Consider the following 23,082-nt stretch of genomic DNA (forward strand, 5'->3'; position numbering starts at 1 on the left):
ACTTTATCGGAAGTCTTCTATTCAATCATGTATGCATAATGTAGTCCTCATCAATTTAAAAAAAATAAAATAAAATATTAGAACTTTTTGTGCATGAAACCCCACATGTAGTTAGAGCGCACGATGTTTATATTTTTGTTTAATGAGATATGCTTAATTCAAGAAGAGTTTGCCACTAATTTTAGCGAAATTTTCGGTCTAATCACTCATTTGCATCAACGTATTGGTGGCACGGTCAAAACCACGTAAATTGTCACCCGACTCACACCAACTTTATCACTATTTTTTCCTTTTGAGTTCTGCATGGTCAACTTGCTTTTCAGTTGGTGATAACATACCACTAACCACTAATGAAAGATAAAATTAGTTGCTAATGAAAGAGTGAAGAAGAAACCTAATTAGTTTTGAACTAATCTTAACGATCTTCTTTTCTATGTGAAGGTGTATCACACGGGGACCATTGCCAAAGAGTTGATGCTTTAATTTTATAAAATAACAAGATAAGAAGAACCATTAAGCATGGAAGATTGCACTAATCATACAAATCAAGGTCAATGCAAAGTTAACAATCAACTGATCAAGTAGTGGGATAGCCGCTGGTCCGAACCTAACCCACTTGGGTTAAACAACTCCTACGATGATTGGATTCGACAGAGTGAATTTCCATTTTGACTGGTGGGGGAGCTTTGAAGATTCTTGACTTTTATTTTTATTATTTTTTCCTTCAAAACTACTTGAATCTTTGAATAATTATTGGAGAACATGTCCAACTTTGGTCCGTGGTCCTTCATGGAGCCCTTCTTTTTTCGGGGTTCTTCAGGCATAAAATTTGATGATATATGATCCTTGGATTGCCACTTTCTTTTGACTGTAAAAAGATGAACAGAGGTAACTGAGAAGCTAAAATTGGGTCCTACATGTGGCTTTGTTTGTTCTTAAATATCACATAAAACATATTCCAATCAGTCACAGACTCAATGTGCATGTCATGTTGTCTTAATCTATCCTCTTTTGATTTTTTTTCAGAAAGAGAGGAAATTTCTTTTTTGTTAAACGTTAATTTTCCTTCCCATGAACAAAGTAACGAAACATGAATGTTTTTTCCTTTACAGTACTTTCTATTCACTTGAACATGATTAACTTTGTTGCACGATTGATCACTAAAACAAAATTGCCTATTTCGAACACATTCATTTGTTTATAGGTGTTTTTTGGATTGATGAAGCAATGATGGTTAATTAGTGGTCAGTTCATGTGGTAGCTCGACCCAAGAAGAATCGGTTTTGAGGAATCTGAAGCTTTGTACGGTGTATATCAGAAAGTTATGAGTTATATATGCTTCTATACTAACTGGCTCGAGATGGTTTTGGCAGTGATTTTAATATATTAAGAAATTGATGGAGTGTTTTTTGGAAAATTCTGTTTTATTTTCCTTTTAAGAGTATGGTTTACTAGAAGTATTTAAACAACATAGTTGTTAGTTCAATTGGGGTTTACCGTGGTTGCACATAACTAGGGTTTAAAGCTTTGTAACAAATGAGGGAGTGAGCAGTGAGGATTTCCTTGTTATTAAAAGAACACTGATGAAATATGGACAAATGACTGGATTGAAATATTCAAAAATAAATGCCCCTGTTCAAATTGATACCGGGAATGTTAATATTGCAATCGCTAGCTAATTAATCAACTACAATAATTAGCATAAATTCCGTGGATTAAAATGATCATATAAGATCGTTTAGTCCGACAGGCAACAAATAAGAGAAAATTGTAGAGGATGCTTACTTTAAAGGAAGGACCAACTTTATGAAATTCTAAAGGCATAACCAAAGTGCACCAACTAGATAAACAACAAAGCATAATCTTGAGCTCATATTCTCAATTTCCTTTGTGCAGATTTGATTCTTCATGCAAATGTTTGTTTATAGTTATTAACCTATTACAGGCTTAACAACTTGCATACTCAATATTCATCACACCTATGCAAAAATGTATTTTCTAGACTCCAGTACTTCTCCTTCTCTACTGCTTCTTTCAATATTTATAGTTTGGTTGGTGCCAAACAACCCGAAAGTACAGCTAGTCTCAAAGATCTAACACCAAATTGCGAATGCCACCCATGTACACATAGACACTTAGAAAAATAAATAGCGTATCAACTTTAATCTTGACATTGCATGAATCAATAGGAACATCCAATTAGTGGGTACACATTATAGTATTGTTCATGCAATTAACTATTCAATTGTTTAAATATTAATCCACGTTGGGGTGAAGAACAAGATAATGATGCTTACAGGAGTTTAGTGTTTGGCTGCATTGGAATCATATCTTTTGGTTTCAATCTAAATTAATTTACGACGGGATATTATGCTGATCTTTTTTTACTAAAACACTTAGATCAACATCGTCTAGCTTGCATGCAATATATAATGCTAGTTGCTTAAGAACTAAACCCCACATGTAATCAATCATAAATCTTTGTTTAAGTGGTACGAATGAAATGAAGGGGAAAGGCCGGGCCCTTAAGGGGAGCCCTATGACCATCGAGGCCACAAGTGCTCATCCATACAACTCCATAAGTTGCTTAAAACTCATATATATCGGTCCTACCTATCTTTATCAACGAGTGTTAGATGGTTCCTGCCTACTTTACTAAAGGATGTTATCATTTCTGTGAAGTTAATAGGGATTTTTGTTTTTCTTTTTTGGGGGGTAATATAAGGGGGTGGGCCCAAAACTAGCTCTAGTAGTTATTACAAACAGTCCGAGTTCTATCCAATTATCAAGTAAACGAGTTCCAATCAATTTAGGCAGGCTCTAAAAATAATGATATTCAAGATCTATATTATATGCGCACTCTCCCACTTTTTAGTGTAGATAATATCGCTTGTTCAAAAACAATATATATATATCCATATTATATAACTCCAATTGGCAATGTCATCCGCCATTATATTTAGACATGAACTAACTCGTATTTTGCTACGATTATCATAAATTGTTTGTATTATATTGAACATTGATGTTGTCAAGAAGATGAAAGCTAGTATTAATCATAATCTAAACTACCTATTAATACAACTCTGTTTGTCAACCAAAACTCCAAAAATTTACTATTCTAACCCTCTCTATTAATAGAACTCTGTTTGTCAACCAAAACTCTAAAAAAACTACTATTCTAACCCTCTTATCAAAACTAAACAAAAATAATAATAAAAAACACGAGCAATTTGATAATTACATGCAACACAAATTTTGCTATTTTTTTTTTACATAAACCTCACAACTAAGTAAACATAACACACTCTATTTCAAATTAAAATTGTGAAAATGATTTTTTCAAACACCCCCACCCCTCCTTCTCCCTCTTTCAAGTTCCACGCCCGTTTTATTTCCCTTTTTTAGTGTTTTGTTTTTTTAACAAACGATATTATCTACACTAAGAAAGAAGGGATGAGCTTAGCCTTTTAGTGCTTTCTTTTTTTCATTAAAAAGGTGATAAATATTTTTTATAACAAATAATAGACAAATTTAATTACACACGTATTATCTGTGGGCTACGACTAGTATTAATTAAATTAACCACTAAAGCTGAATTCATCTCCACACATAAGCTTGAAATACTATTGTCTACTGCAAGCTAGCTGTAGACCAAAATATAGCCCCAAACATTTCGTAAGGTGTCGTTTGGCACAAGCCATAAGCTTATACCATTTTGTGAGTTATTACTAAAACACAAAAACTGTTTCATGGTGTTTGATGACAGAAATAATTAAGTAACACCAAGCGATGCTTAATTCAGACGGGTAAAGACCACGCCTAGCGGGTTCTTTGATTTATAATATATATATAGGTTTCCTTGTTCTTGGACGAAAAAGGAAAGAAAATCTAGTCTTAGATTTGTATTCCACCTAGCTAGTGGATTGTTTCCCTTTTCCGTTCTTGTGAGCTCAACAATAATGGAGACACCAGCATATGAGTCTATTTTACTGTTGAGGAAAATACTTGGAAAATATTTTTCCACTTGAGTCACTACACCCCAACCAGAACGAAAAGTGAAAATGCGATTAGCTTGACACAACTGATGGCATACTTATTAATTTAAGTAGAATAAATATAACAAAAAATGAATTCTGCACAACTTTTTTCTTTTATATATATACATTTATATTTATTTTTTTTACTTTTATTTGATTTAAAAATAAACATGAATGTGCATGAAATCAAGAAGTACAAAATGATTCAAGAAATACACGAGTTTTATAATATTAAATTGTGTAATCTGAAAATCATGAATTTTGAGTGCAGCATAAGGATGGATTATTCTTTCTCTTATCCATAAATTGTCACATTCTAAGTAAAGTTGATTACGAAGTCAAATCCAAATTAAACAAAGCAGGTCAACATTGAATGTCATTTGAGCTTACTTGCGGTGGAAGTTTGTTAACATTTTCAAGTCTACTAAGTAGGTAAATGCCTTTTACTAAAAGGGCAGTCACATCTTCTACACTATACCATTAAATTTAATATTAATTATCATTAATCTGCAATTAGGCAAGTGATTGACAGATTTCTAATGAAAAAATGAATTAAACGATGAAAGCATATCCTGTCTAATTTTCAACTTGTCAATCCTTGACCTTACATTTGGTAAATCATCTCCAAACCAAATCTTTTCAAAATTACAAATACAATAAAATAAAGTATGAAAGTCTCATTTAAATTGTTCTTTATGTATTCTATTTGTCCAGCATATGCCTTCAAAGATACTGCAAGGTAATAAAATTGAAATATTTTTTTTAAATGATTTATTGAAAAGTAGGAAAATCCTTAAGAATTTCCAATTGAATGCCATGAATTTGATCCAAATTAATATTTTTGTTTTTCTTCGTCAACTTCGGAGAGTGACACAAATCCATGCCAAGAACTCAACTTGAACCAAGATTCTCCTTTTTGGTCTCAACTTTAAATCAAAATTGGTCTTAGGCCATCTCCAATGAAAAGGTTAAAGGTTTAAAAGTAAAAAAACGATCTGATTTGTCAAGAAAATCATCTCCAACCAATGGCCAGACAATAATTATGTGGAGCCCACTAAAATATTATCTGGCCAAATGGGGCATCAGGCTGGCCAAATGTAGCCCTCCCCCTCTTAGCCCCTTTTTTGCGACCCAACTCCTCAGTTACAATAATTGATTCAAATTCAACAGTTAGATTTTAAAATATCTAAATGTAGTTTAATTAAATTAACCAATAAATTTAAAGAATAAATTTAAAACTAATAAATTATTGAGAGGAAATAAATTATTGAAGGGGCTATGTTTAGCTCATTCGGTTGGAGATGGTATATGAGTATAGTCTAAACTGTTCATTTAAAAATAATTTTTCGCATGACCATAATTATAGACGAGACTCTATTTAGTATTTTCAGTTGGAGATGATCTTATATTGTTAAAACTTGAAAACTAAATAATTTTGTTGTCTAAGACTAGAACCAGCACAAGAGGCCCATGCGTGGCTAAGGGCCCGTTTAAATATTATGATGTGTAACTTTGGAAAACACTTTCGTTAAAAGTGGTTTTATTATAAATAAGTTGAATTTTTTTAGTGTTTTCTGAAAAAGCATTTAGAAGAATAGCATGAAGAAGGATTTAGCAGGTGCTTCTTCTAGAACGCTTTCTGAAAAAGCTTGTACGAGTCAAAAACAGATTTTTATTTTTGCCAAACATAATGTTAGAAGCTTATGGGGGGGGTACAATAGTGTTTTCTTATGCCTTTTATTTTTGGGAGTTTTAACAAAACACTATCGGTACTGTTCACTTTTAACGAAAAACCACATTTTAACCTTTAACTGACACTATTCACTATAGCTTTAAAAAGACCTTTTCGTTAAAAGAAAAAAAAATTAGACTTTTCGTTAATTTTCCTTTTACATTTTGAATCGAAATGCTAATGGGCTATATACACGATGAGCTTTTCATTTGTTTTTCTGGCCCATTGGAATGGATAACTATTACCAAATGGAGATTTTGCACATAGAAAAAGTATTTTAGTGCTTTTGTTAAAAGTCCGAATAAGCCCTTTTCAAAAGCAAAATAATATTACAAGCTTAGTACAGTAATGTTACAAGCTTAGTACGGTTGAAGGAGTAGTGATTAGTTGAAGGTGTACACAATGAAAGGAAATTGGGTTATCATCCAAAAAAATCTTGTCCTACCTACTACCATCTTTATGCCTGTTGTACTGAATCTTGGTTGACAGAATTCCCGGCCGTTTGAGAGGACCTTAGGACATCCCATCAATGTCAACGGGGAGAAGTGGTTTTGGCCATAGACACCCAGCCGAGATTACTTCTGGCGATTGAACAATTGTAGTCATGTCATCGTTTCTATGCAACATTCCAAATACTGTCACAGAGCTGCAAGGGCCAAATGAAGTCCAAAGTCGAGGTGCAAGATGATCAGATGGATGTGGCAGAAAACATGACGATAAAAAATGACTAAACTTGAGTAATGTTATAAATAGGCAAAATTTAGAGAGATAACCTTTACTCGGACCAGGAACGAAGCAGTTGCAGAGTATTATACCAACACAAAATGTTGCAGAGGAAGTAATGTATATTATTGCTATTAGATATTTTCTCTTCCTTTTCTCTTCTTAATGTTCTCTTCATTTGAACAATCTAAGTGCTCTATTTATAGAGCCACTTCAATGGAAACTTACAAAACTTACTATTCACATATGATACTTTACTATATACATTACTATACACATATGGTACTTAACTATACACATGTGGGTGAACATACTATACACATGTGGTACTTAACTATACACATGTGAGCAAACATACCCATTATTTACAACACTCCCCCTTGGATGCCCACATATCAGTATCAGTTGCCTCATTAAAACCTTGCTTGGAAAAACCCAGTGGGAAAAAACCATAGCGAAGGAAAAAGAGTACAACTTTACATGGATGGTGTTGAGCATGCTTATGTTGCCTCATTAAAACCTTGAGAGGAAAAACCCAGTGGGAAAAATCCTAATAGAAGGAAAAAGAGTACAACATACATGTATCATGGATGCTCCCCCTGAATTGTATTTCCCTCTGATTCCGCATTCTTCAAATTTGTAAGTCGACGTAATCCGATTCCCTGCACCAACTTCTGAAATGTGCACTTTGGTAGAGATTTGGTGAACAAGTCTGCTAAATTTTCATTGGAATGAATTTGTCTGACTTCAATAACTTTACCCTTCTGAAGTTCATGTGCACTGAAAAATCTTGGAGATATGTGTTTAGTCTTATCACCTTTGATGAATCTTTCCTTCATCTGGGTGACACAAGCTGCATTATCTTCATGGATGACAGTTGGAGTATCTGTCTTTGAAGGTAGACCACATGAATTCCGGATGTGATGGATCATTGATCTTAACCAAGAACATTCACGACTTGCTTCATGTAAAGCAATTATTTCCGAGTGATTGGAAGATGTAGCAACTAACGTTTGCTTCGTTGATCGCCATGAAATTGCAGTATCTCCATAAGTGAACACATATCCATTTTGTGAGCGGGCTTTATACGGATCGGAGAGAAAACCAGCATTTGCGTATCCAACAAGGATCTGATCATTTGTGAGATTGTCTGAGTAGAAGAGACCCATATCTGTTGTCCCACGAAGATATCGTAGAACATCTTTGACTCCTTTCCAATGACGAATTGTTGGAGCAGAGCTATACCTGGCTAACAAGTTAATTGAAAAAAGCTATATCAGGTACATTGTGCTAAATACAATAAAGCACCTATTTCACTATGTTTATACCATACTTAGTGCCTCCGTATTTAGATCTCGTATAAATACTTGAGGGACTTAAATGTAATTATGTAATAAAGGAATGAGTAAATATGTAATAAGTGAGGAGTCCTTATTCTATAAAAGGACCCATTCACCCTCACAATTAGGGAGAGCCTCATTCTCACCCTCAGAGGCCAATTCCTAAGCCCTCTCACCCTCTCAAAGCTCTCACTCTTAGAGCTCTCTCTCCCTCAGATAAATACATAATCAGTGTGGACGTAGCCCAAACCTTGGGGTGAACCACGATACATCTTGTGTTATTTACATTACTTGCAGATTCATGGCCGGATTTACATTGTTCCAAGACCTCCGGTTTTGTGCATCAACATTTGGCGCCGTCTATGGGAATGACACAAAAAGCTGTGTCGGTTCTCTTTCATTTTTTTCACTTCCGTCGTGGATCAGGAAAATTTGACAGAACCTAGAATGAAAAACCACAACAAAATCTCCCAAAAACCAAACACCATCGTCACCACACTAAGGACAAAATTATTTCAAAATCCACATCTTTTCTCTCTTATTCTTCTCTGTCTTGAGCGAGCATCATGCAACAATTGTGCATCATTATTCACTGTCTCTATCCAGTGCCGTTTCGCTACAGCAGCTGAGGCATCGTTGGGCGGCATGGGATCTGAATCTGGTCGTGGTCGCACCTGAACCCGACCGAGACCATAAAAGCGCACCGCATCATTGAGACGGTTCAGAGGGAGCAGAGCAACTCGCTTTTTTTTAGAACAACTCACTCTCCAGAATTTACAAGAGCAGAGGCAATGGCTGATGAGGAATCCCTTCTGACTTGAAGCAATGATTCAGAAATTTTGACTGCTCATAAGGAGTCAAGCTATGAGGAAGAGACAAGGCAACTACATTTGGAGTTCCTTGAGGTAGAGAGTACGCTAGAGGGAACTGGTACACATCAAGACAACAATTATGGATCAACAGCGGACGACCCACTGAGTTTAATTTCTTGCTATAAAGCAGAAACATGAAATCCTTTTCCTGCTTTTCTCAGCCCCCTAGAATCTTGCTTTTTCATCAACTGGGTATTTTTTCTTGCTGTTTAACCCTTCATCTTTCAGTCTTCTTTCTGGTTAAATTCCAAAAATTTCAACTTTTTACGATGTGGGTTGCTTTTAGATTGCTATAAAGCCCTCGCCTTTGAGTTTAATTTCATTCAAATCCCAAAAATTCATATGGGTTTTTCCCATTTTCTTTCTAAAATTATACCCAACAAACCAAATCAGATTTTCTCAGGGTTTTCCAAAATTCTCCGCAGCTGCTGTTACAACAAACAGCGCATGTGTACGACGAAGGACGAGGAAACGCTGTCATCTATCTCGTCGTCTTCAGCCACCTCTATCTCCGACGCTGTGGTTTCATCGGCGTCGGTGTGACCGGAGTTTCTTCTCTTACTCCGGCTCTAAAGACTGCTCGTCCCTTTCAGCAACAAAATCTATTCCAGCGATCGAAAAAAAAAAACGTCTTAGAATCATAGCAGGCTTACGCTGTCAGCTCATAGCGGCCCTATTCTCGAGCTCGCCATGGCGGAGAAACTGGAAGAGCTGAACGGGGTCGCTGCCATCGTTGGAAACGCTTCACAGCACCTAGCTACATAACTATTTTATGCAAGGACCGTGTTGGGATGATTGGTAGACTGCCATGGAGAAGGTGCTGTGTTTGCCAAGGCTTTCCAGCAAGCTAAACGGCAAGCCAAACAGCAAGCCAAACGCTAGAGAACGGCTACGGCTCGAGGTTGTTCGAGCTGAACAACAACGTAAATGTTGTGAACAGGATTATCTTGGGCAAATAAAGCAACTCAGATCTGGCGATGGTGGGCAAAGAGAAGAGCTTGTGGCACATGTCCTATCACTATGCGTACCAAATCCATACATCATTTCTCAAATCACCCGATTTGGGTGAAAGCGTGTCAGATGGTAAAGATGCTTGCAAGTTGGGGATTGAAATCTTTAAGCCAAAAGAAAGAAAAACAAAGATGGGGAAAAGCAAAAGAAAAAGAAAAGCAACCAGGTCGAAAGCATCCAGGCTATCCATTCATCATTAAATGAGCCACGTGCTCCACCAAGGCCACGAGAACCCCTGCCACGATGTCTTCCATTTCTGTCATGATTACCCCTGTTGCCCTTAATCATGTCATCAAGCGACATATCCAAAGCAGAAAGTAGAAAGAAAAGCAAAAGGAAAAATAAAAGCAGAACACAAAAGCAGAAAATAAAAGAGAAAGCAAAAGTAAGAAATAAACACTCCACCAGAATGATGTAATTTACTTTTCTTGTTTCTGAATGGTGTAAATTATTTTTCTTATCTTTCAGAGACATCTGTATAAACCCCATCAGAGGGTATAAAAAATAATAAAAAAAGGGTAAAACCCAAAATAAATGGGCTAGAATGTTAGGGAGAGGGCGAAGGCCCATAAGCCATTCATGCCACCAACCAGGTGATCAAAAGTACGCCTAATACTCCAAAATTATTCGGCAACCCGCCGCTATTACCACCAACCAGGTGATGAAATGTACAACCCGTACTCTCCTTCATGCCACCAACCAGGTGATCAAAAGTACACCCAGTACTCCAAATTATACATGAGCATTACTCATGTCATTCATACATAAACATTCATGAACATCACTCATGACAATTATACATAAACATTCATGACCATCATTCATGAGCATCACTCATGTTAATATTCATGAGCATCACTCATGACAACATCCATGAGCATCACTCATGACAACATCCATGAGCATCACTCATGTCAATCAACATAAACATTCATGAGCATCACTCATGTCAATTAGCTTCAAAAGCTTCATTTACAGAACTCTAGCTTCAAAAGCTTCATTTACAAAAGGTCCAACTTCGAAAGCTTCATTTACAGAAATCTAGCTTCAAAGTTTCACTTGCAAAGCTTCACCTACAAAGCTTCAGGGCAAGGTATACAAATATCGCCTCCGAACAACCGCCATTTCGGCCCATACATGGATTCAATTTGAAGTTTCCAGCCAACAGACTCTATTGACCGAAGACTTGGGGGACTACATTATGTACCATATATTGGGCCTCATGAAAAATACTTTGGAGACTTAGCCAATTATTCATGTACTGAGGAGTGAGCCCTTATTCTATAAAAGGGACTCCCTCACTTTCATTAGAGAGCACCCATTATTCATGTACTAAGGAGTGAGCCCTTATTTTATAAAAGGAACTCCCTCACCTTCATTAGAGAGCAACACCGTCAGCTGAGCAACCGCATCGCCGCGAGCATCACTCCTAGCCCATCACTTATGTATTGAGGAGTGAGCCCTTATTCTATAAAAGGGACTCCCTCACCTTCATTAGAGAGCAATGCCGCCAGCTGAGCAACCGCCTCACCGCGAGCATCACTCCTAACCCATCACTTATGTATTGAGGAGCGAGCCCTTATTTTATAAAAGGGACTCCCTCACTATCATTAAAGAGCAGCGCCGTTTACTGACCAACCGCCTCGCCGCGAGCATTAACTCTAGCCCGTCATTTATGTATTGAGGAGTGAGCCCTTATTCTATAAAAGGGACTTCTTCACTTTCAACGCCACAAGCCGAGCCAACCAAGGCAACATAAGCCACGAGCCGAACAGCCTAGCAACATGTGCTACTTCTAGTTGAGCATCATTTCAGATTGAGCACCGCCTCATATCGAGCATCAAGTTCAAGACAACATCTAGTTACTTCGACCTACACATGGACTGAATTTCAAAGTCTACAGCCAAAAGACTATCTTGACTGAAGACTTGGGGGACTACTGTTTATATCATACTTAGTGCCTTCGTATTTAGATCTCGTATAAATACTCGGGGGACTGAAATGTAATTATGTAATAAAGGAATGGGTAAATATGTAATAAGTGATGAGTCATTATTCTATAAAAAGACCCCTCACCCTCACAATTAGGGAGAGCCTCATTCTCACCCTTAGAGGCCAATTCTTAAGCCCTCTCACCCCCTCTCAAAGCTCTCACTCTTAGAGCTCTCTCTCCCTCAGATAAATACATAATTAGTGTGGATGTAGCCTTAGGGTGAACCACGATACATCTTGTGTTATTTACATTACTTGCAGATTCACGGCCGGATTTACGTTGTTCCAAGACCTCCGATTTTGTGCATCAACACGCTCAAATATGGTACTTCTGGACCAATGACCAGTTCATCATCTTCTTTTGGATGGAATGGATCTTTCTTAATGTCCAAAGAACAAACGACCATTAAGGTGCTAAGTGGATAAGCCTTGTCCATGCCAAATCGCTTCAGTATCTTTTCAATGTAAGTTGATTGATAGACCAAAATTCCATTAACACAATGCTCAATCTGCAGGCCGAGACAATATTTTGTTTTCCCAAGGTCTTTCATTTCAAATTCATTTTTCAGATATTCAGCAGTTTTATTGAGCTCTTCAGGGGTTCCAAATAGGTTCATATCATCGACGTATACTGTCACTATAACAAATCCATTATTTGATTTCTTAATGAACACACAAGGGAGATGACATTGTTGGCATATCCTTCTTAAATCAAATACTCACTGAGACGATTATATCACATTCGCCCAGATTGTTTCAACCCATATAGTGATCGCCTTAATTTGATTGAGAACATACCTCGTGGTTTGTTAATTGCTTCAGGCAACTTAAATCCTTTTGGGACTTTCACATATATGTCAGTATCTAATTCTCCATATAGATACGCGGTGATGACATCCATAAGTCGCATGTCAAGTTTTTCTGAAATCACCAAACTTATTAAGTAACGGAACGTAATTGCATCCATTACAGGAGAGTATGTCTCTTCATATTCAATTCCAGGTCTTTGTGAAAAACTTTGTGCAACGAGTCGTGCTTTATATCTTGCAATCTCATTTTTCTCGTTGCGTTTCCTTGTAAATACCCATTTGTAACTTACGGGGTTCACACAAGGCGGGGTTTGGACTATTGGTCCAAAAACACTTCGTCTTTCCAAGGAATTTAATTCTGCCTGGATTGCATCTTTCCACTTAGGCCAATCTTGTCTCTGTCTGCATTTATCAACAGAGCGGGGCTCAATATCATCACTTAAGATAATTTCAGTAGCTATTGCAAATGTAAATATGTCGTCGATGATTATTTCATTTCGATCCCACAATTCATTAGTACATGCATAATTTATGGATATTTCTTTACTTTCATGTACTTCTGTCTCTTTAAAGACAGATGTCACATCAAGGACATTTTCTTTTTCTGGAAGTACAGAATCATGAATTATAGATTTATCATTCAATTTCTTTTTTTGAATGATATCATTTGGGTTCAACTGTGCCCTCATCTTTCTCCTTCGAGGGGCTGAATCTTTTGAACCTGGGGGTCTACCATGCTTTAGGCGTGCACTGGATGAATCATTCGCTGCCACTTTATTTTGTCCAACAGGGACATCAATTCTTGCAGGTGCATTTGCAGCTGGTATATGTGACTTTGTCACTTTCGAAGCATCATTAAAAGCATTTGGCATTTGATTAGCGATACCTTGAAGATGAACGATCATTTTCACTTCATTTTCACATTGAGTGCTTCGTGGATCAAAATGAGATAAGGTGGGAACAACCCATGTCAGTTCTTGCCGTTCTTCTGGAACGGTATTTTCTTCCCCTAACGATAGGAAAATTGTCTCATCAAAATGACAATCAGCAAAACGAGCTGTAAACATATCACCAGTCAAATGTTCCAAATATCTAATGATAGATGGTGAATCAAAACCCACATAAATTCCCAGTCTACGCTGAGGTTCCATTTTAGTTCGTTGTGGCGGTGCAATAGGCACATAAACAGCACACCAAAAACTCGTAAATGGGAAATGTTTGGCTGTTATCCAAACACGAGTTGTATTGATGAATATTGGTGGTTGGCAATGAGTCTCAATCTAACCAATGATGCAACATGTAATATGGCATGTCCCCATGCAGAGATTGGCAATTTCATTTTCATGAGCAGAGTACGGGCTATTAATTGAAGCCGCTTGATAAATGCCTCTTCTAAACCATTTTGAGTATGGACATGAGGAACAAGGTGTTAAACATCAATGCCTAGTGCCACACAGTAATCATTAAAGGTTTGAGACGTAAATTCACCAGCGTTATCAAGTCGAATGGACTTAATGAGATGATCTGAGAACTGTGCTCGCAACTTAATTATCTGAGCAAGAAGTCTCGCAAAAGCTACATTTCGAGTAGACAATAGGCAAACATGTGACTATCGGGTAGATGCATCAACCAAAACCATAAAATATCAAAATGGTCCATAAGGTGGTTGAATAGGTCCACAAGGTGGTTGAATAGGTCCACAAATATCCCCTTGAATTCTTTGCAAAAATGATGGGGATTCACTATCAACCTTTAGTTGTGATGGTTTAATTACCAACTTCATTTGGGAACAAGCCTTGTAAGGGTTATCATTTGAGACATCAATGTGTCTGTTCAATAATGGATGTCCATTAGAGTTGGTATTGATTCTACGCATCATGGTAGATCCTGGATGACCTAGAAGGTCATGCCAAAGCATGTAAACCTTTGAATCAATGAACTTCTGGTTCATGACAGTATATGCCTCAACTGTCTTTATGTATGTATAATACAATCCACTCGATAAACCATGCAACTTCTCCAAAATACGCTTCTGGGTATCATTGGAAGTAATGCATAAATATTCCACATTTTCTACACTTTTCGTTTCAATGTGGTGTCCATTTAGACGTATGTCTTTAAAACTCAACAAATTTCGAATGGATCGAGTAGCATATAATGCATTCTTTATGCATAATATTGTTCCATTTGGTAACATAATCCGGGCTTTTCCTGAGCCTTCAATTACATCTAATTGCCTTGATATTGTTGTTACTTTTACTTTTAAAAGTACCAAATTCGAGAAATACTTTCGATCTCGAAGTATTGAATGGGTGGTTGCGCTGTCTGCAAGACAAAATTCTCCGTCATTGCTCTTGTTTTGAGAATAACCATAATTTTTATCCATGTTCTCTGAGTAAAGAAAAAGCAGTTTATTCATACTGGAATACTACTTTTATTGAATTGAAAATGCGAGCATTAAACCACAAGTACAAATAACAGGAGTACATTAAACATAAATAATTCAATCGGACCCATAAACTTCATTCCATCTTTCATTAATAAAGTTTGTAGCATCCAGGTGAGTTGTGTTTAACTATCCAACAGGTGGGTTGTGTTTAACTGTCCTGATAAATTGGTCACTGGATCAGGGGTTTCCATTGATTGAGCCTGGTCAAAGAAATTGATCTTGACACCCTTCTCCTTGAATGAGGCTTGATACAGCTCCACCAGATGCTTCAGGGTGCGACAAGTACTCGCCAAATGTCCGTTGCCACCACACCTATGGCAAACTCCTATCAAGATTTCTAGGAGTGTTCATCTGAGCTTTTCCTTTCTGGTGATTTGCATTTTTTAAAGTTTGGGCCTAGATTATGCCTTGGAACTTGGTTGTGAAACTGGACACCATGGTTCTTGCATTTCCCTTTCCACCGACCTTGCTTGTGGCTGCGTCCTCGTTTGTAATTATTGCCACGGGATGATATGGTATTTCTTTCAAGGGAAACAACATTCACTTCTGGGAACGGTGCTGATCCAGTAGGTCGGGAATTATGGTTTTTCATCAGGAGCTCATTGTTCTGTTCAGCTACCAGGAACACAAATATCAGCTGGTTGTATTCAGTGAAGCCTCGCGCTCTATACTACTGTTGCAGGACCATGTTAGAGGCGTGGAATGTGCTGAAAGTCTTTTACAATAACATCTCCTCAGTAATAGTATCCCCACAGAGCTTCATCTGAGAGGTAATTCTAAACAATGCCGCATTGTACTCAACCACTGACTTGAAATCTTGGATCTTTAGGTGAGTCCAGTCATAACGAGCTATTGGAAGAATCATCGTTGTCTGGTGATTATATCTGCTTCTTAAGGCATTCTAGAGGGCTAACGGATCTTCAACCGTTAAGTACTCGCTCTTTAGTGCCTCATCAAGATAGCGACGAATAAAAATCATGGCCTTTGCCCAATTTTGAGAGGATGAGCTGCTCTCTTCCTTGATGGTATCTTCAAGATTCGCTGCTTGTAGATGGATCTTGGTATCTAGTACCCAGGTAAGGTAATTCTTTCCAGTAATGTCCACGGTAGCGAAATCAAGCTTTGCCAAGTTTGCCATTTTCTTTTCTGAAAGAAAAATGAGGTGTGTAAGAACTTGCAATAATATGTGTTCTGGAGGAATATATTGTTAGAACTTCTGGTTCTTCCAAATTTTTTATCTTCAGGCCAAAATGTTAAGTACTTGAAACTTCAAGCACGAGATTTACATAATTAATGAGAAGGGCAATTGTACCGCACCATTCTCATCGAAACAAGTATTGGATGTGCGATTATTCCGCACTACTTTAAACAGCAGGAAAATTTAAATATATAGAGCAAGGTGGACGATTATACCGCACCACCTAAAATTGCGATAAAATTTAAATATACAAAGCAGGGTGGACGCTTATACCGCACCACCTAAAATTGCGATAAAATTAAATATGTAAAGTAGGGTGGGTGATTATTGCGATAGAATTAAATATGTAAAGCAGGGTGGGTGATTATTTCACATCACCTAAAATTGCGATAAAATTAAATATGTAAAGCAGGGTGGGTGATTATTTCACGCCACCTAAAATTGCGATAAAATTAAATAACAGGTAAATTTAAATATGCAGGATAGGACGGACGATTATACCACTCCACTTAAAATTTGCAGTAAAATTAGATCTGCAGTCCAAGATAGGCGATGATACCGCACCATCTTGGATTGCATAAATAAACACTAGGTTAATAGTCAAGATTTACACCAAACAAAAAATCAAAGATATAAGTAACTGTTAGGTTGAGAACTAGAACTAAACAAGGTGCAAACAGCTCTTTGCGAGGGTATAACCAGCAATTGAGGCAGAGGAAGAAGAAGAACAGTAAAAACCTTAGAGGAAACAATTTTTTTTTTCTTTCGGTGAAGGGAAAAGAGAAATGATTAGAGAGTCGTGCTCATAACGTGTTATAAATAGGCAAAATTTAGAGAGATAACCTTTACTCGGGACATGAATGAAGCAGTTGCAGAGTATTATACCAACACAAAATGTTGCAGAGGAAGTAATGTATATTATTGCTATTAGATGTTTTCTCTTCCTATTCTCTCCTTAATGTTCTCTTCATTTGAACAATCTAAGTGCTCTATTTATAGAGCCACTTCAATAGAAACTTACAAAACTTACTATTCACATGTGAAACTTTAATATACACATTACTATACACATGTGGTACTTAACTATACACATGTGGGCAAATATACCCATTATTTACAACAAGTAATCATTTTGAGTACCAAGTGCCAATTAAGCAGTCCAATCCTGATAAAGTTAACTAAACGCATAAATTGACGCAAAGAACAAGGAACAGGGAAACAAGTATAAATGATTTATCCATCTCATGAACGCAATCAACCTATTTGATCTAACTTGGACATGCAACAGTCTGCTGATCCACATGGCTACAGAAGAGTATTCATACCTCACAAAATGCTAAATGCCAATGGAAGCATGATCTCTTGACATTCCCTGGCTGTGGAGATAACCCCCTGTACTCATATAAAAGAGTAGAGGCATAGATACAGCCGGTAGCTTTTTTATATGAAGATTCAAGGGAGAGACTTACACATGATGCAATCTGGAATCATTGGAACAACATGCTATTGTTCGTCCTCCCATATGTTGAATAGACCACATGCTGAGTGACAGATGAGAAACTGGTGGAAATAACCAAGAAAAAAGGGTAAGGTTAACCGTAATGTATATGTTTACAAGTTTAAAGACGAGCACATATCACGTGCACAATCCATTTGTTAGACAGAACCTCACGTCAAAAATGGTTAGAAAAACAGCTGCCTAAAGTCTTTCAAGACGATGCTATTTCTAATGAGTTCTAACTAGAAAGTGAAAGTGCTGCATAAACCCACAATTGCAACAAAAGATTGAACCAGCCAAGCTCGCAAAGTCTTTTATTTTTTTGGTGAACCCCAAAGTCTTAATTTAGTTCAATGATATCAAACAAGTTTTCTGATTTTCCAGCACTTAAAGTTATTCTCCAATAATTCAGCTGCGCTTCGCTCGATTTCTAAGAACAATAATTCTCCAGAACTTCAAATTATTCTTGTTTAAAATTCAGAAACCAAATACAGGGATATATGCCCACCATATAATGCAACATTCAAACAGAGATAACACCAACCAAGTACCCTAATTTCCCTTTTCGTTTTCCTCCAATTTCTCAGCAACCAATCGCATAAATCTGCATTACACTCCAACTACACATTCCCAACCTTCATATCCCCAAAACCAAATCATTCCAAGAAAAAAAAAAAAAAAAAACCCAAAACAATTTTTTTTTATTTTTTAAAGTAAATGCAGAACCCCAATTAAATTTACAAGAAACCCAGAACAGAAAACGAGCTGAAAGGGCGAGAGAACGAGTACCCCAGTAATCTTGATGAGCTGCCCGTGCTGGGCGAGGCGAAGGTCAGACTCCGGAACCGAGTCGAGGAACCAAAAGACGGCACCTTTGGTCGCCCAGAGCTCCATTGGAGAGGTCGTTCATTACTTCTCCGAGCTTTTGAATCGGTGGTTATGGCGTCGCTCTTTCGATAAAGCTCCCACCTTTACTGAACCAGTGAGAAGGGAGGAGGAGAGTGTCGGGTAAAGTGCCTAAACGCAATCCCATTTCGACACTGGGCAGTCATACGACTGGGTTTTGTGACTCGGGCAGTCGTTTGTGTGGACCGCCTTGAAACAAAAGGGCCGCGTATCTTGTGAATGTATGTAATGAACACGGAACAGTGTTTGATGTGCGGTGTTTTGACTATTAATGGCCTGAGTCTGAGGTTTGGCATGCTCTGCTCTTAAAAGCTCGTGAGTAACTTGTATTTTTTTTATGAGATGGCTCGAGTTTGGTTCAAGTTCACCTCATGAATGTGAGTTTGAGGTTCGACATGCTATTGGACTATATGTCATTATTTTTGTAAAATTAAAAAAAAAAAAAAAAAAAAGACACTATTTTGATTTATCCAAGAATATTTTTATTTCCATTGATTTTATTCTTAATATTGATGAAAAATCTCTCAGAAATAGGCATATCCTACTACTATTTAATTATTTACAATTTCGTTTAAACTTTGAATCGAACATTTTTGAAAAAAAAGTTATTTTGAGCTTGGTTTGTATAAGAGTCGGACCAAATTGGAGTTTGGATAAATTGTATAGGTTTGACTAGTGAAGCACGTCCTCACTTGAGTTGGTTGTCTTGTGCCAAGTTAGCGGTTCTTCAAACCTTTGTGAGGTTCTTTCAAGAATATCAAATATCTTGCAGAGTAACAATTGGCTTGGATGCTAGCTAGGTTGCTTAGGTAGAAATTGTTGTGATTGGCAATTTTCTTTTCCACTCAAACAAAAATTAAGTTAAAACACCCAAAAGTATGGTTTCTTTGGGTTATCTCCTTGTTTTGGGATTCATATTGTAACCTAACCAACAGGATCCTCTTTGAGGATCCTAGAGATTTGTGAATCGTGTTCGTACATCGTGCGGTCAGTTTTCGTTAGGTATTGTTTGTATTCAATTTGAAAAAAAAAAATTAAAATAATTTATAACCGCGCTATGTATGATGAATGAACACGATTCACGGATCATTGGGATTCTCACAAAGAGGATCTGGATTCGTTACCTAAAGCTTGCCTACAGTAAGTAGAACTTTACCACGGATTTTGAGAGATGGAGATGAACCTAGAATATCAAATAGATTGAGAGAGCTTGTCGAGTTATTCTAATTCGTGTACAAGTTACAAGGGAGGCATAATAAGGCTTGAGTCCTAGAGTGCGTGGAGATTAAGACCTACGGTTTGATAGGGAATAAGGGGTTCTTTAGTAACCGAAGCTGTCTAGTCTTTTAGCTAGCTATTGAATTTTCTTGAAGGGGATCACTAGAGTGGATGTAAACAAAATTGATTGAACAACTGTAAATTCTTGTGTTCTTGCGTGGATGGTGCTCTTGCCTGTGTAATATTTATCTTCTTTACAATTGACTGAGGGCGTAGTTATAATATAGCAAGTTCAATATTATCTACTAGGAAGAAGACCGTCATGTGCGACAACTGAGTGCGTGTGTGTAAAAGGGCACTGACACCAAAAAAAAAAAACAAACTCACATATGTTAGAGGCTGCACCAGGGTTCAAGGTTTAGTTTTAGAGCAACAAACCAACTCCTACAAAATTCTAGCTGAGCGCATGCATACATGTTTTTGTCTTTGGGCTTTATAAATGTTACTTTTCCAAGATTAGACACAGACCCACATATCACAAAGACACAATGCTCCTTCAAATTCATTTTCCCAATAAGATCCCCATATATATGTTGGCCTTAGTTCTCATTCATTCATATGGATCTTTAATTGTGACGTCGTAACTAAACAGAGCATCAGAGTGATTGAGTGTAGGAGGATGCAGTGCAAATGGCATGATTATGAACAACCAGTCTCCAAAAGCTAATGACATTCTGATGAAAAAAGCCCCTTTTTCTTGATCACTCCAGTAGATGAAGCACTTCATTATATATGCACACAATTTCTGTTTTCAAGACCAGAAGTCCCACCACTGATAATCACCACTAGTAACATCAAAAAGACCATAAGAATTCAATTTCCCCCAATCCTCAGTTGATGTCAAGGAACCGTCTGCAGACTCCACTAAGTTCGCAAGGTTTGGTTCATCTTCCAGTCCAAAGTACTCTACTTTTATGCGGCTGTCGTCATCTGACAGCACCCCAAGTCCTCCTTGCTCTGATTTTTCCACTGAAAAATCAAGCTTCACCTTGTCAGATTCAGAAATGGGGGCATCTCCGTTATCTGACTCACCGTCAATGCCATTGCTCATAACTACATCCTCCCCACAATTCTCCCTTCGCTTCATCATCAGATTATTCAGCTTCTGCACCTGTCACAAAATAAGACATAATCTATCAGTTATTGATTATCTTAACATGTTAAAATTAGTGAAAAATGTTTCGTTCCTTACATGTAACGAGTAATTACTTCTTACACATGACACATGTGCCTAAACTTTTTCCCTTTTTATGGTTTTAATGAGTTACTTTTACACGCGTCAAACTAAACTTACGGTTAACAAAGAATGGCTTCTTACAGGTAATGAACCAAGCACCGTTCTTCGATTAGGCATATTTAGCAAACCGGAATGAATGAGCAATTACCTGAACAACCAGGGCCTGCTTTTCTTTCTTCAAAGCTTCAAACTTTGATGCCAAGTTGTTGTAATTGGCTCTCAATTTGCTGTAGTCTCTCTCGAGCTGCTTGGACTTCCATCTAGCTCTCTTGTTCTGAAACCAAATAGCAACCTGCCTCGGTTGCAACCCTAGCTCTTTGGCCAACTGCATCTTCTTCCTCGGCTCAAGCCTCGACTCAGACTTAAAGATGGACTCCAATGACCTAATCTGCTCATCACTGAACCTCTTGTTGTTCTTGTTGTTCTTCCTCCTTGTAGTGGCAGCTCCCAGTGTGCTCATGCAGCTGAAAGTCTCATGATCTTCTGCCGAGGGACTCGAATATTCGATTTTATCGAGCATCTTGGCAGATCGATTTGAAAATCTTAACAGGGTTTTGTGGGTGGTTGTGGAAGGAATGTTTTGGGAGTGTGCGAGTGTGTGCTTTTTCTGATATGTGCATGATATGGAATTTGTTGGTTTTTAAGGCTTTAAGCAATGTGTGTTTGATGTCATGGTTTTTTGGTCTGACTCGGTTTTGTGACTTGTGATCGCTTCTTTATATCCAAAATCTATGGGCTCTGATACGTATAGTGCCTTTTCTCTTTACATTAATCAACACCATTTTACTTTTTCTTTTCCAAAAGAATATAAAATTGTGGTTTGTATCCGGAACAACCATTTGATATGTGATATAATATTAATGAGCGACATAATTGATATATTATTATTTTCAGGCTAGGCAAATAATAATAACAAATACACATGTTATAGTTTTAGTAAAATTTTAACATTATGTGATGGTATTTCGAGTACATTAAAAAACCTATCTTAATTTACGCACAGACCATACGATAATTTTGATAAAGCTTAAGATCATGAGACGGTATTTCAAGTATATCGAAAAATCTCTCGTAAATTATTCAAAGACCACACTATATAGTAAATATTACTTTTCCCTTCATGAACTTAGGCTCTGGCTAGCTTTATAGCCGAAGCTGTCTTTGTTAATTGCACTAATGCAGGCACATATTTTAGTGATTTAATATTGTTTATGATATGATTTTAAAATGCCTTTGTCATTTTCATAATTTGAAAGTCTCGCCAAGTCTTCTCCTAACCAGTGATATAGATGTCGGCAACGTGAATCACGTTCCAACACTGAACCTTCCGACTTTGTTGATTTTGTGAGACCTATATATGAATCTATGATGCTAATCTATATATATATATATATATAGGTTCTTATATGTTTAGTTTTGGTGTCTTCTAGCCCTACCCTTTGAATTGTCGTAGCTTAATTTAAAGGGAATTTTAACGAAAAACTTCTGGTATTGTTCACTTTAACGAAAAATTACATTTTTACACTAAAAAGTTAATCATGGTACTATTCACATTACCCTTTATTTTGTTCTTTGTTGTACTTCGCTCATTGCTTTACTCATCACATTTTGAATGTTTTTTTTATATAACGATATATTTTATATTAAGGGGAAGGGAGAGTTCGGCTAAACCACACAATAAGTAACCTAATTTGGTATTGAATTCACCATCTACAAGATTAGAACCTAAAACCTCTCACTTACAAGTGAAGAGGAATACCACCAAACCGCATATACTATTGAGTACTAATCAAATTTTGTCGAACATATTTCTCTAGTGATTCTATTACATACGTCACTAGAGACAAATTGTATAACATGTTACATCTACTCCTTAATTTAGTGCTAATCAAATAGTAGATACTCCGACATGTACAATTAGAATCTCTATAGAGAACATGAAAGCCTTGAGTTTAGTATAACATAAAATTATCAATAAGGTTGCACATTGAAATACA

At 37.0% G+C, this 23,082-nt stretch overlaps 1 protein-coding gene and 1 long non-coding RNA gene across 3 annotated transcripts; both read right to left on the minus strand.

Moving 5' to 3' along the window:
- Positions 1–15,018: 15,018 nt before the first annotated feature.
- LOC103426335 (uncharacterized) lies at positions 15,019–18,647 on the minus strand. Of its 2 annotated transcripts, XR_003771266.2 has the most exons (3): positions 18,454–18,645; positions 17,492–17,726; positions 15,019–16,114 (listed from the first exon to the last, which is right to left on the minus strand). It is a non-coding gene; the product is annotated as an uncharacterized lncRNA (long non-coding RNA). The 2 variants fall into 2 exon arrangements; XR_528085.4 differs by lacking the exon at positions 15,019–16,114 and having other exon boundaries at positions 17,230–17,726; positions 18,454–18,647.
- A 1,674-nt stretch (positions 18,648–20,321) lies between these two features.
- Positions 20,322–22,175, minus strand: LOC103426334 (homeobox-leucine zipper protein ATHB-12-like). The gene is made up of 2 exons (XM_008364429.4): positions 21,234–22,175; positions 20,322–20,959 (listed from the first exon to the last, which is right to left on the minus strand). Exons 1-2 carry the CDS (start codon positions 21,603–21,605, stop codon positions 20,600–20,602), a joined length of 732 nt encoding a protein of 243 aa, XP_008362651.2. The 5' UTR covers positions 21,606–22,175; the 3' UTR covers positions 20,322–20,599.
- Between the last annotated feature and the right edge of the window lie 907 nt (positions 22,176–23,082).

This window comes from Malus domestica, chromosome 01 (assembly GCF_042453785.1).
Source record: "Malus domestica chromosome 01, GDT2T_hap1".
Classification (NCBI taxonomy): Eukaryota; Viridiplantae; Streptophyta; class Magnoliopsida; order Rosales; family Rosaceae; genus Malus; species Malus domestica.